The 17,402-nt window shown below is 39.6% G+C and overlaps 1 protein-coding gene across 1 annotated transcript in view; it reads left to right on the top strand.

Annotated features, from left to right (window-relative positions):
* Nucleotides 1-7,321, top strand: part of LOC126272024 (retinol-binding protein pinta-like) — a 547,678-nt gene extending 540,357 nt beyond the window's left edge. The window contains exon 7 of the mRNA XM_049974523.1: nt 6,095-7,321. Coding sequence (XP_049830480.1) covers nt 6,095-6,246 — 152 coding nt within the window. The 3' untranslated portion in view covers nt 6,247-7,321. The remainder of the gene's footprint in view (nt 1-6,094) is intronic.
* The last annotated feature ends 10,081 nt before the right edge of the window (nt 7,322-17,402 follow it).

Here is a 17,402-nt window from a genome sequence, read left to right as displayed (position 1 = left end):
TTGCTGCGAAAGGTGGATATACACTGTACTAGTGCCGACATTGTGCATGCTCTGTTGCCTGTGTCTATGTGACTGTGGTTCTGTCAGTGTGATCATGTGATGTATCTGACCCCAGGAATGTGTCAATAAAGTTTCCCCTTCCTGGGAGAGTGAACTCACGGTGTTCTTATTTCAATTTCCAGGAGTGTATATTGTGAAAAGCAATGGTCCCATAACACCCCCCTGTGGCACGCCAGAGGTTACTATAACGTCTGAAGACGTCTCTCCATTGATAACAACATGCTGTGTTCTGTTTGCTAAAAACTCTTCAATCCAGCCACACAGCTCGTCTGATATTCCGTAGGCTCTTACTTTGTTTATCAGGCGACAGTGCGGAACTGTATCGCACGCCTTCCGGAAGTCAAGGAAAATAGCATCTACCTGGGAGCCTGTATCTAATATTTTCTGGGTCTCATGAACAAATAAAGCGAATTGGGTCTCACACGATCGCTGTTTCCGGAATCCATGTTGATTCCTACAGAGTAGATTCTGGGTTTCCAAAAACGACATAAAAAATATGTTGTAAAATTCTATAACAGATCGACGTCAGAGATATAGGTATATAGATTTGTGCATCTGATCGACGACCCTTCTTGAAGACTGGGGCTACCTGTGCTCTTTTCCAATCATTTGGTACCTTCCGTTCCTCTAGAGACTTGCGGTACACGGCTGTTAAAAGCGGGGCAAGTTCTTTTGCGTACTCTGTGTAGAATCGAATTTGTATCCCGTCAGGTCGAGTGGACATTTCTCTGTTGAGTGATTCCAGTTGCTTTTCTATTCATTGGACTCTTATTTCGATGTCAGCCATTTTTCCGTTTGTGCGAGTATTTATAGAAGGGACTGCAGTGCGGTCTTCCTCTGTGAAACAGCTTTGGAGAAAGGTGTTCAGTATTTGAGCTTTACGCATGTCATACTCTGTTTCAATGCCATTATCATCCCGGAGTGTCTGGATATGCTGTTTTGAGCCACTCACTGATTTAACGTAAGGCCAGAACTTCCTAGGATTTTCTGTCAAGTCGGTAGATAGAATCTTACTTTCGAATTCACTGAACGCTTCACGCATAGCCCTCCTTACGCTACCTGACATCGTTTAGGTTCTGTTTGTCTGAGAGGCTTTGACTGCGTTTAAACTTGGATTGAAGCTCTCTTTGCTTTCGCAGTAAAGATCCTTAAATTTCTGATTCTTTGAAACAACTAATAATCGCGTCACATACTCTATGAGAACCAAAACCAAGGAAATACGATTTAACTTGTGACGTAAAACGATGTCGCGTCTCACTGACCACGTTCCTCTCTACGAGGTAGAAAGCGACGAGCCAGCTTCTTTATTTCGCTCACCACAGCGTAGTGGAATTCCACTGAGTGACGTGACCAGCTCTTCGGTTGAACGCCTTTTGATACCCCGTGAGAGGACGGCACTGGCGAACGCCGCGTAGTCACGCGCCCCCAGCATAGGGGCAAAAGGTAGCCGACTAACAGTTACCGATGCTTCACTCATGAGCACTGCTGCAACAAATCGTACTCGTCACACTATCGAAGAAAAAGCGCCGATATCCTAAAGTATCCGTATACGTATTTTTGACAAAACGATTAGAATAGATACAAACTCATCTATGTTCTTAAATCTACCTGTAATAGGGGTCAACAGTTCTTTTCACAAGTTTGAATACAGTAACAGAATTGTTAAATCAAGTAATGTTTTGTTAAATACTACAATTTGTAAAAAAAAAAAAAATACTGATTAGATCGATATTCTAGGAGTCATAAACACGACCTTCCTCACACACACATTTTTCCACTGGTGAGGCAGTTTTTTAATTTTTTTTTTTTTGTAAAGTACTATCAAATGATCCAATTTATGGTAGAAAGGCGTGGCTTACTCCCAGAAAACAGCCCATAATTCCCAAATCTATAAAAGGACTACGTTTTTACCAGCTTCACCCAAAAACGCGTGTGTCACACACATTGCTCATATCTCTATTTCCCCCCCTCACCATCAGCACCTCGCCCCTATGTCCATCTCCTTTCCCCCACTCTCTGTCCTTCTCCTCCTCCCCATCTCTCTGTACATCATCTCCTCTCCGTCCATCTGCTCCTTCCCACTCTACCTATCTATCTCTCGCCCTCCGCTCGCTATGTCCATCCTCTTTACGGCCTTCTCTATGCCCATCTCTTCACCATCTTTATGTCCATCTCTTCTGCTCCTGTCCCCTCTCACTGCTCATCATCTCTTCCTCCTTTCTGTGTCGATCTCCACAGCCTTTCTCTGCCCATATCCTCCACTTCTCTCTCTATCGATCTACTCCCTCCCTCTCTCTATCTTTCTAATTCCTTCTCCCCAGTTCCTCTGTCCATCTGTCCATTTCCTCCCCTCTCCTGCCCCTTTCTCTGGCCATCTCCAGACCCACTCTCTGTTCACCTCCTCCACCTCTGTTTTCTCCTTCCCCTGTGTATGTCTCTGTACCTCCTCCTGGCCCCGTCCTTTGTCCATCTCGTTCTCCCCATTTCTGGCCTTCTCCTCCTCCCTCTCTCTTTGCCCAACTCCTCCTCATCTCTCTCTGTCTCTTCAGCACCCATCCCCCCTCTATGTCCTATGGCACCCCACTATCACCACCATCTCCATCCCAGTGGAAAGTGGTTCTTATCGTCACAGTATCTCTCCCCACACAATGACTGGTATGTGTACCACGTTTGGTTGGAATCAATCCACCAGTTTAGGAGGAGATGTGGAGCAAACACACATCCATTTTAAATACAGTGTGTTACAAAATGACAGTAAAACTTTCATCATGTATACTGGCAAAAAAAGAACAGGAAGAAAGGTGCCGTTTGTCACATATTGTTAATATACACCTTAATCTGCAGCAGTCGTTTAACAGATTTCATTGTGTGCGACATCTGTAGCATTGGGTGCAGTGCATCCTTCCATAGCCGTTATTAGTGGCAAGCATTGACAAATTAATGCAGTAGCCTCTGATGTAGCCAAGAGATTAGGTAGCAGCTATCAAAGATAATAATTAAATGAAAAAATTGGTAGATGGGCTATAGATGTTGGTTTAAAGATGTATAATGCTGTGGTTCTGTAGCAAAGAATTTACATTTTTACAGCAGAGTATGAAACCAAAGAGTTTGCATAATAGAAAGTTAGCAAACAGAAACCTGATTAGGATACATGTTATTATCAAACTGAGCCATAAAGATTATTCCAGTTTAAGCATTCATTTAATGACAACACGAACTGATTAAACTATTTGTGAATGTTGCTCAGTTTCGCTGTTAACAATTTTTGTTCTTCTGTATTTTTCTGTTTAATTTAACAGTCTCAGTCCATACAACATAGTCAATAATGTTTGTAATTGACATGTATGACTCCTGGTAGAACTTGATCTTGAAACCTTAGTAGCACTAGGATTCACTGGATAAGGAAAGGGACACCTCGCTAGTAACAACAGCTATAAAGTGTTGTGACACACACTGCGCAAAGTTGAATGTAAGTTACATTAACATCTGACTTTCCCTGCGAAACCAACGCCGGTTGGTCAGAATGGGCTGATATGGTCCCTCACTTTTGTACCATATTATTTATGTTCCCACAGTCTTCCAGTTGGTATCTAAATTTAAACTACTTAACACCTTGTGAATCTTGATGTCTGCCTGTATTGGAAGATCCAAAGGACGGTAATCAGCTTCACACGTGCCAAGTCTACCACCCACAGCAATGGAAAGGTAGTGGTATCTACAAATCCAATCACCACATACTTGGCACTCAGTCACCTTGCGTATTGCGACTACATTACATATTTTCCTGCAACATAACTACACCTTTGCTGTGCAGAATGACTATTAGAAAGGTCTTTGTAAAAATTCGGTATCTGAGGCTTCCTCCATCACGTTATCGACATATCATACAAGGCAAGTTTTCACGACCGGTATTTCTGTCTTTGGTGAATTCTGTTTTTATGGTTATTATGTAATGGTTAATGACATAATTCTTGGCGAAAAGTTTCGTCTCTCAGTGGTGGAGGCTTTATCAGAGCCTGTAAAGACTCAGATATCAATACAGGCTCAAACACGCTCTGGTAGCTGACACGTGTCCACGCAACTTTCGGTTCGTGCCGTCATGAAACCGCTGCACCACTTGGCGGAGTCGCGCCGGCGTATGCTACGGAGCTTGTAGTGGAGAGGAATTGTCGCTGTTTGATCTGTTTAGAACCAAGGTTTTACAACATGAGTAACTCCAGTCGTCCTTTTTTTCTATTAAAAAAACTGTTTCTGTCCTTCTGACATTCTGTGGCGCCTCTGTACATTATATAATAGTAATAAGTGGACCTTAATTAAACCATGGCGTCAGAAAAACGAATGTTGTGGATATTTAAATGCAGAACACACGATCTGCTACTGACGATTTACCCGTACTTCCCAAAAGACAATTGCTCTTGTGTTCCATAGGCCTGGTGTTAATGTTCCTTTTTTGCCGCTCTTAACTACATTGGACCGCATGTGCTAAGGCTGTTTTATAGGGCATGGAAAAACACTTTGACCAAAAGCATTAAACGAAGGAATCTGAGAATAGGAAGTAGGGGCGCAGTGAAAACGGCGGTCAGTTTGAACATTTGCTGCGACATACGTATGTTAATTAAGAGATGGCATGTCTGCTTATAAGAGCAATAATTTTTCATTTACTTTGACCTTTTCAAGACATGTTGAGACATCAAACACGGATATGTGATTGTTTTCACATCTAAAGAAGTGTTGTGTAATACAGCAGGTAAGTACAGGTATACGGGGAGGTCAAAAAGTCAGTATAAATTCGAAAACTTAATAAACCACGGAAATATGTAGAGAGAGAGGTAAAAATTGACACACATGCTTGGAATGACATGGGGTTTTATTAGAACCAAAAAAAAAAAAAAAATATTGCTAGACGCGTGAAAGATCTCTTCCACGCATTGTTTGGTGATGATCGTGTGCTCAGCCGCCACTTTCGACATGCTTGGTCTCCCAGGTCGTCAGACCTCAGGCCGTGCAATTATTGGCTTTGGGGTTACCTGAAGTCGCAGGTGTATCCTGATCGACCGACATATCAAGCGATGCTGAAAGACAACATCCGACGCCAATGCCGCACCATAACTCCGGACACGCTTTACAGGGCTATTCACAACATTATTCTTCGACTACAGCTATTGTTGAAGAATGATGGTGGACATATTGAGCATTTCCTGTAAACAACATCATCTTTGCTTTGTCTTACTTTGTTACGCTAATTATTGTTATTCTGATCAGAATCGGTCGGAAATTTTTTGAACGTTTGTATTTTGTTGGTTCTAATAAAATTCCATGTCATTCCAAGCATGTGTGTCAATTTGTACCTCTCTTCTACATTATTCAGTGATTTATTCAGTTTTCAAATTTATACTGACTTTTTGATCACCCGGTACATGTATCTGATGGTTTAAGTTGTCTTGTTCTGGTCGTAAGGATTGGTGAGTCCAAACATTTCCTGTACATTTTCTGTGTATTCCATTTCAATTTGATTAAAGATATACATATTTCAAATTTAAGTAACGCTGCTGTTGCGACGAAAATTTGCGGCTGCAACCCCTAGTTCCTGTACTCAAATTCGTTTGCTTGATGCGGTCTTTCTGCCTTACACTTTTGGTAAAATTGTTCTCCGCTCTCTGTACATTCCTGCTCTGGCAAGCGGCCGGCGTATGTCCTTTGCAGTGCTCAAATTAGAGTTAGATTGAACTGTGGTGATGCCATCTGTGATAGTTCTCACGAACTGGAGGAAAGCTTTCATTTTAGTTATTCCTTTTTTTCTCTAGAAATTCCGAATGTTGCTGACCTAGCTTAAGTTTGTACTGGTATATGAAACTTTATAGCTTCAGACGTTTTTATCGCTGGAAGACGAAACGCTAGGCAGAGAATATACCTTGGACAACAGCCTAATATCCACAAAACGAAAATCACTGAAGATGGAAATGCATTCCTGTAGCTGTGGGTAGTAGGAATAATTTCTAGACACTGAAAAATTAAGTGTACTTTCTTATTTCAGATGAATTCATCAGGAGAGCGGAGAAGAAGCGAGACTGGTTCGTGGAGCAGGACCGCTACACCTCGGACGAGAGCAAGAGGCCCCCAGACAACCACTACGCCGACGGTTTGTTCGGAGTGGCGGGATCCTTCAAGAAGCTCTCAGTGGACTGACGCCTCCACCGAGAATCCACCAACGAAATTTCAGAATCTGTTATTTGATAATTTATGAGTGTTTTGGTATAACAGACCCATGGCCTTCGATGATTCGTTATAGAGTAACAACATATTTTTTATATTTTCTTATTGAGGTCTGCAGTCGAAAACTGGTTTGGTACAGACCCAAATGCTAGTCTATCCTCTGCACAAACTCCTTCACCTCTCCATATGTACAGCACCGGACGTCCATCTGTGGATGTCTTTGTTTAACCGATCCCTTCTTTTAGTCGAATTGTACCCTTTCATTAATTATTCGACCTACTCATCTAATCTATAGCATTCTTTTTAGCACCACATTTAAAACACTGCTATCCTCTTATTACTCGAACATTTGATCGTCCACGTTTCGCTTCAGTACAATGCTACACTCCAGACAAATACCTTCAGAAAAAAGATTAAAATATTTATAATTATCGTTAACAAATTTGTATTTTTCACAAATGGTTTTTTTTCAGCTGCCAGTTCGCATTTTATGATCTCCCTACTTCGACCATTATCATTTATTTCACTAATCAAGCAGCAAAACGCATCTACTATGGTCAGTCACTTTCTGATCTACTTCCCCATGCTTGCCAGATTCAGTTGCCTGAACTTTATTTCTCGTTCCAAGTTTCTCCTTAATTTTCTTTACTGCCTCAATGTACAGACTGAATTCCGTCTGTGATAGCTTACAGCCCTCCTGAACTACCAGTTTCCCTTTGTGCCTTTCAAGCCTTGCAACTCCAGCCAATTCTCTGTACAAGCTTCTCACTACTTGCATTCTTTTCCTTTTACCTTCACAGTTTCCCAAACCCAAACGCATCTTTCTCAAGGTCGACTTCTACCAATTTTACGATTCTTCTGCAACTTGTTCGTGCCAGCATTTTGTAACCATTTTATTAACAGATGGCTCTCTAATATTCATACCTCACAGCACCTACCTTCTCAGAAACAGAAATAATCGCTGTCTTCTTGTTTTCTCCGTCCCCCCCCCCCCTTTCTACTTTGTATTTCCATTGAAATGAAAATCTCTATAACTAGCAACCAGAGAGCACAACTCTCTTATACAGAAATACAGAAATACAGAAATGTTGTTGATCATCGCCTGAAATTTTGTCAGCGGTTCGGGTTCACCCATATAAGTGATAAGCGTGCCCTCCTACAGGGACAAGGTCTACGGGACCTCCACCATGTCACTGCGTGAATCTGTATTTTCATTCATTCTAGTTGTAAAGCAATCGTGAGTGTAACAATTAAAATGTTAATTTATGTGAGTTGTGATGTATGCCTTTTTGGCTACTCAACTATTTTTCCATCGTATGGATTGCACGCAATTCTCATTGCGTACTCAATTACTGGATAACCGTTAATGACATTTTTGGAAAAGGTGCATCACAAAGGTGGGTCGAAGAAAATGAACTGTCCACAATCCAGAAAATTTTTTGTAATTTCTAAGCACTTGTCTTAAAAATTCAGTGTAGTCCAGTTTTTCATGATGTTCCATAAACTAACCTTTAAGCTGGGTGTCATGTTGAAATACAGTTACTTCATTTATCAAATGATTTTATGAAACCTAAATTAGGAGAATAGTTTCAGATCATCTTGTTCAACATGCCAAGGTTTCTATAATAGACTGAAACAGCCTTCAAGACCTCTAACATCCGCAACTGTGGTTTTTATCTCTTCCAAATGTTCTCTCAAAGAGGACTCCACGCCTTGATACATTTTTTTGACAATAGTTAAGCCTGACAGGAGCATACTAACAGCCGAAAAATTAGAAAAACTTTTTGCTTAAAGTTCATTTACACACAACTGCAGTTTACCTTCAGATGCAATTATTTAATCAGTCCTTCGCTCAATTATGTTACTTGGATCTCGTAATTCCATATACGGTTTGGTTTAATTTTTGTGTAATATAAGACAAAATAACTGTAAGAGCCGATAATTATTAGTTATGAAGTTTATCAGAATTTTAACTGCGTTGTAAACAGTTTCACATTTCAGATTGCAAACATTTTATAGCAATTTTCCGTTGCTTAACCATCTTGCAGAAGAATGCAGGACTACATCACCGCAACAAGTTTGCCGTTCCTGCACTGGTTCTTAGATTTCCTGTTTTTAAGTTCACGTGTACTAGTTAAGTTTATAACACTTAGGAAAGTTGCAGACCGTCCTTCAGTTTGTTATTTGAAATACGACATTAAGTCAAATTTTCCTGATGCAGTAAGCAGTGAACGAAGCATAAATTTCGAAAATTCCATTCCATTCAACGTTACCAAACCACTGTTTACGCCCGTCATTGATACACTGACATTAAGTTTGCTCTTAGGTAAGCCATTTTCTCTACATTATTTTTATTAGCATCTATAAAATTACAGTCTTTTGTGTGATCTCTCATGGTTACAACTAATATGAAATCATCGTCTAATATCTCATCATTTGTGAGCAATGCATAAAAAAACGAAAACGGAGCCATAAAAGCTATATTTGAACTGGAATCACACGAAAGAATATTTTAACATTTTATCTTTAATACTCATTCCCTCAAGAATACCTTTTTAAATATCTTCTATGCGGTGGTGACAGGAAGCTTCCGAAAAGATAAGTTTTCTTATTTCAGACAATATTTGTTTACTACTTGAGAAACGTTGAAACAAAATTTGAGAAACAATTACCAACATTGCATCACTAATTCAGCGTCAGTGAAAGATTTGAAAATTTGTGGAATAATTTTAAGTTCTACATTGGATGCTTACATGACAGCCTCATTTTGCTGAACTGTTACTGATTTTAGATCAGCAATTTTTCTCTTTCTTTAATTTCAATGCAAATAAATAGAAATTAACTTTGCTTACTGGCGTAGTGCCGAAATAAGTCGTATGTCTTTCGTCGCACAACCAGTTCCTGTCGTAAAACAAATAGCAATAACGTTTCCGTGTACACTTACAAAACGGAATTATTTCTCCCATTTTTTTGTTGATCACACACTGGACTCTTTTATTCTAATGGAGATAATCACAACACAGACGAGTGCAAATACGCTTCCAACACGAAGAACGCACAGGAACATCAAAACTTACCGCAAGATTGACCCTGTTTGGCATGATAAAGCTAAGGGACGGCGGCAAGGAAGCGGGGATGGTACGTCGCCGTTCTTGGCGTATTCCTTGTGCACATCTCACCTCTAATGACATACTCCGCAATTCCTTCTCATAAACACCTACAACCCTCAGGTCAATAACAACAGGTGACGAAAGCGAGAACTGGGGTTAACTGTTGCAGTACCACAAAAGAATTCAAGAATAGAACTAGTACGAATTGAGTGTCATTGCTTTGCTAATGGAGAGACGAGTTCTGTTTGGCCATGAAATATTACAACATTAGCCACGAGAACGACAGGAAAATTATCGTATGTTTAGTGGTCACTGACAAAAATGATGCCCCAAGAGAGAATGTGTTACATATGTTTACTTATATTCAAATAAATGAAAGTCGTTAACTCGCCAACTAATTCTTTTACTAGCCAATTTAATAGCCAGTCGCCAGAAAGTTAAAGCTGGCTAGTACCTAAAAAGAACTAAACAAAAGAAATAGCCAGGAGTGTGAAAAACCGCCGTATCTAGCAATCCTGTCGCAGCAGATATGTGGCGGGCAGATGGTAACTATGCGGAGCTCGGAAGCAAGATTGCAAGATACGATTGCTCAGTCAGATACCAGACAATACCTGCTCTTAACTGTCAAGTGCAAGGTATTTGTAATCACATTATTTATTACTTGTTTATTGAGATTATTCTCTATACTAAGGTTTTTCTCCAACATAACAAATACCTATAAATTATTATCTCTGTTACGTTAAGACCTTAATTTATCTCCTCAGGATGTCCCTCCAGGTGTTTCAATCTTGTATATCCTCTCCCTCCGCGCCAATTCTTCTCATTGCTAATTGTACATTTTGGAGGTAGGTGATCGCAGGATCTCCTCTTCTTTCCCTCGGGTTCCCATTCAAGGACTATTTTCGGTATTCTGGCTTCCTCCATTTATCTTACATGCCTGTACCATTGTAACTTCCTTCTGCCCATAGTTTCATGTATTTTTTATCTTACTTCCATTCTCTTTATTATTTAGTCGTTTGTTGCTTTCTCTTTTCTAGAGATTCTTGCTGTTCTACAGAAGTGAGTTTCCACTGCTTGCAGTCTTTTTAAGTGTTTCAGATTAATAGTCCATTTCTCTATTCCATACATAACTAGTACCGATTTTTATATGATTCTCTTTGTTCTGATCATTACATTTCTGCTCCATAGGATTGAATTGAGCATCTCAATTACCTTCCTCCACTGCTAAATCCTTCATTAATTTCCGCCACTGATTTCGCCACCATGTCTAAAGCGGGTCCCAAATTATAGAAAGTTTCACCTTCTTAATTCTCTCTCCCTCCCTCTCCCTCTCCCTATAATTCATCAGGATCATGAGTGAAGTATTCTGTTTTCTGATAATTAACCCTCAATCCCCAGTTTCTGCATCCATTGCTACCTCATTATGTATATAATTTGAATCCTCCCTATCTTTTTTTACATCTGTTTGATCATCAGCAGATAACAAAGTGATGTAGATAAACTCCGTCTTCAATTTCTATCAAACCCCATTGCATTTGCGAGTCCATGTCTTAAGACTTACGTCTATATAGACTTTAAATATGGTTGGTGACATGGGGCAGCATTATAACAGACTCTTGTAATCACATTATAATTGCAATAAAGAACTACAACGTGTTGGGTAAATTTCTTTGTCTGTAGTAACCCATAACCCATTTAAGCAGCAGTAAGTACACCGACAAAAGCTGAAATAAAACGTCGATTGCACAAGTCTTTGTTCCTATAATTTGAATGGTTCTCGCAAACTTCGCTTCTACAATTACATTAGTCAGCAAAATTTAATTTTTTTAATGTTTAAATAACTATGATGAGTGATTTCCATTGATTTTTTTGTGTTGATTTCAAACAATTTTTTTAGAAATTTTCCATCAGCCAGAATTTGTGAGTAATCACATCTGTTGCAGTTATATATTTAAGTAAATGCAAAGTCACAGGTAAAATAAATTTTACCTCTCTAAAGTCTGTGTGAAGTAGATTTTCAACCATACTTTGCTTCAGGAACATTTCTTTTGAGGTCGCCACCATATCTGAAGTCCCTTTGTGGTGTTTCCCCACTTCAGCGGTATCTTGATGGAAACACTCGTCATGTTCGTTGCTGAAAGTGTTGAAGTTCTCAGGGAAGAAATCAATTAACTTACTGACTACTTCTCTGTAGTGTTCAGATCTGTAGTTTTCTAGAAGGGTTATGACATGTCTTTGACATTAAGGCGATTCTTCAAAATTTGACAGGCTTTCAAGCTATGAATCTTTCGTAAGTGCCCTAATTTGAGGAACCCAAATATTTCCTATTTTGATTTTGCTTCACTGACCTTTGAGAACCTGATTTGTAGTAAGAGAAAAGCTCTCCCGTCACGATCCACTAACTGAAAAAATTCTTAATCATACATAGTGTGATATCTAATGGAAGCAACAACCATTTGTCAGCGCTTACAAGAGGTTATAAACAACATTTGCCTCTCCTGAATTGAATGTCTCTGTCTTTGGCCAGTTCCCATTAATATAGTTGCAGTTATCTTTGGTATCCCACATGTACAATAAGCAGTGAAAATATGTACATCCAAGTTGCAATCCAAGTAGAAAAGCTATCGCATTCAAATCTAAACATATCTGTAATGAATAATCATCGTATCGAATACTGGACAGCAAGAGATGCATGTTCGTGTATCTTTCCTTGATACCAACCGCAGGAGCTATAGGAGTGAATGGATGGAAACTTATTTCCATTAGGGAGCAAGACCACATTTATGTCGATTTTCGAAAAGTCAGTGAACAAACGCCAATCTTCAGGTTTACGTTCATGGCGCAGTGACTCCTACAAGGAATAAACATTATTACACAAAACTAGGTCTTCCTTTCTGTAAATAAATGCTCAAACTATTTTTGGCGTTGAAGGAAAGAACTTCCCTTGGTTTTGGCATCCTGCAGCACGTTTCAGCCCTTCAGTCTCAAAACAAGTAACTCGGCTTTAAGTTTAAGTAACCCAAGATCATCAGCTAATTTAGTTAGATCCTTCTGACCTAGAACGTGGGGTTCATTTGTAGGAATTCCGTCCACGAAATGTGTGTCACACTGTTGTTGTACTTCACCAACGTCATCAAAACTTCCAAAATCTTCAGTCACGTTTTTGCCATATGGTGGAGTTGAGATGAGATGGCCTGGGTCAAGAGGCACCGTTCGAGTTTTTGGTTCTGAAGAAGAATATTCAACAGTATGTGTGGAGATTGAACTGATTCCAGATATATTTGTCAAACAAAATCATCAATCTGCTACACGATCCTTAGGTTCCTGCCATATTATAAGAACTGCACAATGTCTTTTTAACCAGTCAGTTAATAATGTTACACATTTGGCACAATATGTTTCTGGAGCCTAAAACTTATTTTGGTGTATTTTATTGTCAAAATAACACTCGTACACTCTTTTAATTCTAGGAGTATATTTTCACATCTGCTACTTTAAACTGAATTCGTTTACACATTTGTCAGCCATGTTCTTCTTTATTAACACAATACTTACAGTATTAGCTGACACAATGTTTGTTAGTTCACAGTTGAAGAACACTGAGGAACAGCTTCTTTCATTCAATAAAACTCCTACTGCTCGAATTACTAAGTCAACTTAGCAGGACACTTGTTATCTGTAACAGAGACTCTTCCATCTCTATTGTTGGAGCAAACCTTGACTGGTCAGTAAAGATCATAATGAAAGGAAAAGTTCATTTTTGATCATTGTTGTCATTCTTGAAAGCACAGATAGCAATCGCCTATGGTAAATATTTCAATTGTTGATGTAATTAGATGAAATTATTTTAATCATTCTATGTTGAAAACGTGAAAGCATTTAATTTTTTAATTTACAAACAATTGGTTAGTGATGGAACATTTCTGACTTCATTTTTGGATTTTGCAGATAAAAATACATAAGATTCAGCTAAAATGATTTATTTGACATTTTCGTTGTTCTCATATGTTACTGTTCACTTTTGTTATCAATACTATTATTCTACGGTAGAGTTGGAAAGCAACCCTTAAGTACTGATCGTAAGAAAAAAAGTGCACAAAATAACATGGCCGGTAGATGTGCAATGGGCAGACCAAGTGTGGGGAGGGCTGTAGTGGTGGGGTTGGAGGTACTTAGTCCAGTGGAAATGCTGAGGACTAGAGGGACAGTGTAATTCTAAACGAAGCCTATAGTGGCATTTTTTGTAAATACTAAGCGGATCCCCTTCAAGACCAGGCTTAAGACCTACTGTCGCCTGTAGTTTGGTTAGTACCTAAAGAGAAATCCGCTGAAAATGCAGCAAAATCAGCAATGTATTTTAACCTGGCTTGTTAACCTTTTGCAACTTTCAGAGCAGTATGATGGAAGGCGAATTTTTAGTGAAACCTACATTTCCCTTGTTGCTGTGTTAAGATTTGCTTCTTTTACCAAAACACAGTGCTGTTTACACAACAATATCCTTGACTCTATTGAAATTTTATGGTAATAAACTATTTCGTTGTCTCAGTCTTTCAGAATTACATGAATTAACTTTTCATTTATAAGTAACCACTTTTCCGTAAAACGTAAACTTTCTCTTCTGTATGTAAATAAAAATTAGTTATCTGTCTTTCCATTGCAAGTTATTGCCTGAAAAATACTATTCCTTCTCTTGAGTTTCTCTGCACTTTGATTTTACCAATATCCCAGTCTTTTATTTTATTGGGCTTTAGATTAACTTTATTACGAAAAGATATATTCAAGATATTAGTCTGCTTAGAAATAAGCCTTTGACATTCAGGGGACATTTAGGATTTTGCTCTATTTTTTATTTATAACATTTTCGCTTAGTGTGGTATGGAATAGAGAATTAACGATTTTAAACTGAAAAAGTAATTACCCGACTTGTCATTTACTATTACTATTATAAAATAATAATTTTGAGATAAATGAGAAGTCGGGTAATGACTTAACATTTATCCCCAAACTGTGGGAAAAGCTATCAAATTCTCAGAAAGCTTCAGATTGTTTCTCAATAAATAACTTTTACTTAGAACGACCGTTCACTTTAATATAGACTACACATTAAGAGCATCCAACGAGATCTCCGGAATTTAGTATATTACGATGCTCAAGTAGAAGTCACAGAATAGATCCTAACCAAATATCGCTAAGTCACTATTCCTCAGTGCTTGCGCATCATTTACAACGACAATAATGCAATGCGATGCTACTATACTCCAGTGCCTGCCACAGTCCTGAATCACAAAATAACTAAACACTTCTCTCCATTTGCACCATGCAACGGAAAATCTCACAGTAGTATTGAAGCACGGTTCGCCTGCAAACGCTAGCTATTAAGCAACACAATGCATCATCAATCACAAACAAGGGAAACTGATCTCACTCTTCACTCAATCGGAGCTTTCCCAACACCTGGCGAAATAATTGTTTTGTACAGAAGCCTTCATTCTTCTCAAAATATCTTTCTAAACGAAGTAGAACTGCTTTCAACACACTTGAGCTCTATGCCCATTGCAGACTAAGTCACGAATCGTACTTGTGAGCCGATCTCAAGACACTCTTGAGATAATCTTTCTCAAGGCTCACTAGCCGAACATTACTCGGATACTATTTTTTAAACTCTGAAAGGACCAGCCACGAACCATTCTCTGCGAACAGACATATCATGCTAATTTTCTCTTTAACAATAAATTTTTTTTCTTAGCATTCGCCGGCAGACTCTACATCTCAGCCTCACTCAGAAAACGTCATGTTGATACACATTGCTGGCAACCTCTACAATGCCACAATTGTGACACTACTGCTGCCTGTTAAAGCGTTGTTTGTTCCACAATGTCAGTGAATCACTTTGAGTCATAACAGTATTTGTACTTATATTTAAATGCATTATTGAACATGACACTCCACCATAAAACTTTGATAAATGATTTACCAGTTACCTTTTAGTCGCAACGTTGTCTTACAACAGCCTTAATTAGTTTTGAGTTATTTGTTACGTTTAAGTACCGTATTTGAAGAGGATCGCCTCTGTACTGTGCCGTCTCTAATCCGTGTTGCTTCGGTGACAAAATTTAGGCCATAGCAGCTGATCAGTTAGAGTCGCACCCGCCTATATCTTGTCAGTACTGGGAGGCAGACAACAAAACATTCCACAACCTGGCAGTGGTCGCGCCACTTACGCCTGACGTAAGCGGTTAAATTTACTTATCTCGAGGCCGAATTCACCAACGTCAACTACAGTTAAACGCATCTCGAAACATTACTATTCCTGCGAGTATTTTTGTTTGTTACTGAGAAGGAAAACTGCACTCTTAGGAAGCTCTTAAAGTTATTTGACTCTTGGACTGTCTTCTTGCCACACTGAGTCCAGTATCCACACTAGAGACAGTAATACTCGGCATTAGCGAGACGTCAGCTGTGGCTGACTGATTTTTGTTTCTAATACACTTCTTTGGAAGTTGCCAATGAGCAGCTCCCATGAGGGACGATGAAAAACAAGGGAGTTCAGCCCAGAGTTGGTGTGCCAGTTAGGCGAAATCGCCGTGAGCTTTCAGGAAATTATCCAACCGACGCTTCAGGTTGCTGATAGCCGTTTGGTAGAAAGCCGTGTGCCTCTGCATAAGAACTCCGTCAGTCCCTTTTTAAGGCACTGAAGGCGTGATAATCACACGAGGAGAGATCAGAGCTATAGAGCGAGTGCTTGTCTCTCACCTGAGTTGACATTACGTCTACATTACGACATTTGCGACATCTGAACGTGCGTTATCAAAATGCAGCAGCACCCAGCATTGAACTTGACACACCATTCCAGAACGATTGTTTTCGGCAGACATGATGTCCCATTCACATTCTTCGTTCTTCGATGGATGTATATCACTGTTTGCTCTTCGGCAGCTAACGAAAGAATAACAGCATGTTTGGCCCATCTGGACTCATTTGATAATAACGTCTCCATAGTTCACGTTTCCGCATTTGCTGCAAGCATTTGGAAAGACGCGAATGGAGCACTAATCCGTTGCCTGAATGTCGGTGCCTACATACCCCCTCGCATTGGCGCCACGTTGCATACATACTGCAGCAGCGCCCTCAAATGGAAACTCTCTTATCGCTCCTTATACGTCAGTACAATAAGGAGAGAGACACTTTTTGCACAACATAAGAATATCTCGCTTTGTTCGATTTATGGAGTAAGTATGTCTGTGTTGACGGCAAACAAATTGAAGAATCATCCGAAGACCTGCATGCAAACACGTTCGTCTTTCTGCATCAATGCACAGATCTTCTTCTCACTTCGACGAACATCATTTCCATGCGTCATCGTCATACGTTTCCAGATTATAATGCCCGCGGCGATCATCTTAAACAATTACGAAAATTCGTTCTGCTTCATCAATTTTTGTGGGTACAGAATTCTAGATCATGCGTTACTGTACTGGCTTATCTATATGGTCTAAAAAATTTGCATGATTTATGTTTACTTCCTTACAGGTATCACGTTCCACAGCTGAATGTGACCTGTAATGCCTGAAACAAGATGTTCCACGATCTGTGTTATCACAAAGAGGCAGCGAGACGAGTCCCACGGGAGTTTATACGAAACCAAAGAAAATCAAATAAAATTAACTGATCGGGATCTACTGCACTAATACGAGACAAAAAGTAAAATTTTCATCATCATGATTGGAGATGAGAGGTGGTCTCACCACCGCAGGTCAGAATCCAAAACACGATCCATGGTGTGGGGACATCTGAATTCTCCAACAAAGAAGGAATTCGAAACGCACGAGGTGGCCCTGTGGAAACACTGGTGGCAGTAGAAAATAATTTTGTTTAAATTCGGTAAATGTGTTCCGTGGCTCAGCTAGGCAGACATGCCTCCCTGTGTCTGCGACGTGCGCGGATGTACGGTCGGTAGCTTCGGTCCTGAGTGCCGAGCAGCCGCCCTGGGAGGCTGACGACTCGCCCGTGGTGGGCTGG

Source organism: Schistocerca gregaria, chromosome 5, assembly GCF_023897955.1.
Source record: "Schistocerca gregaria isolate iqSchGreg1 chromosome 5, iqSchGreg1.2, whole genome shotgun sequence".
NCBI classification, from domain to species: domain Eukaryota; kingdom Metazoa; phylum Arthropoda; class Insecta; order Orthoptera; family Acrididae; genus Schistocerca; species Schistocerca gregaria.
This window is presented reverse-complemented; position numbering and strand designations above follow the sequence as displayed.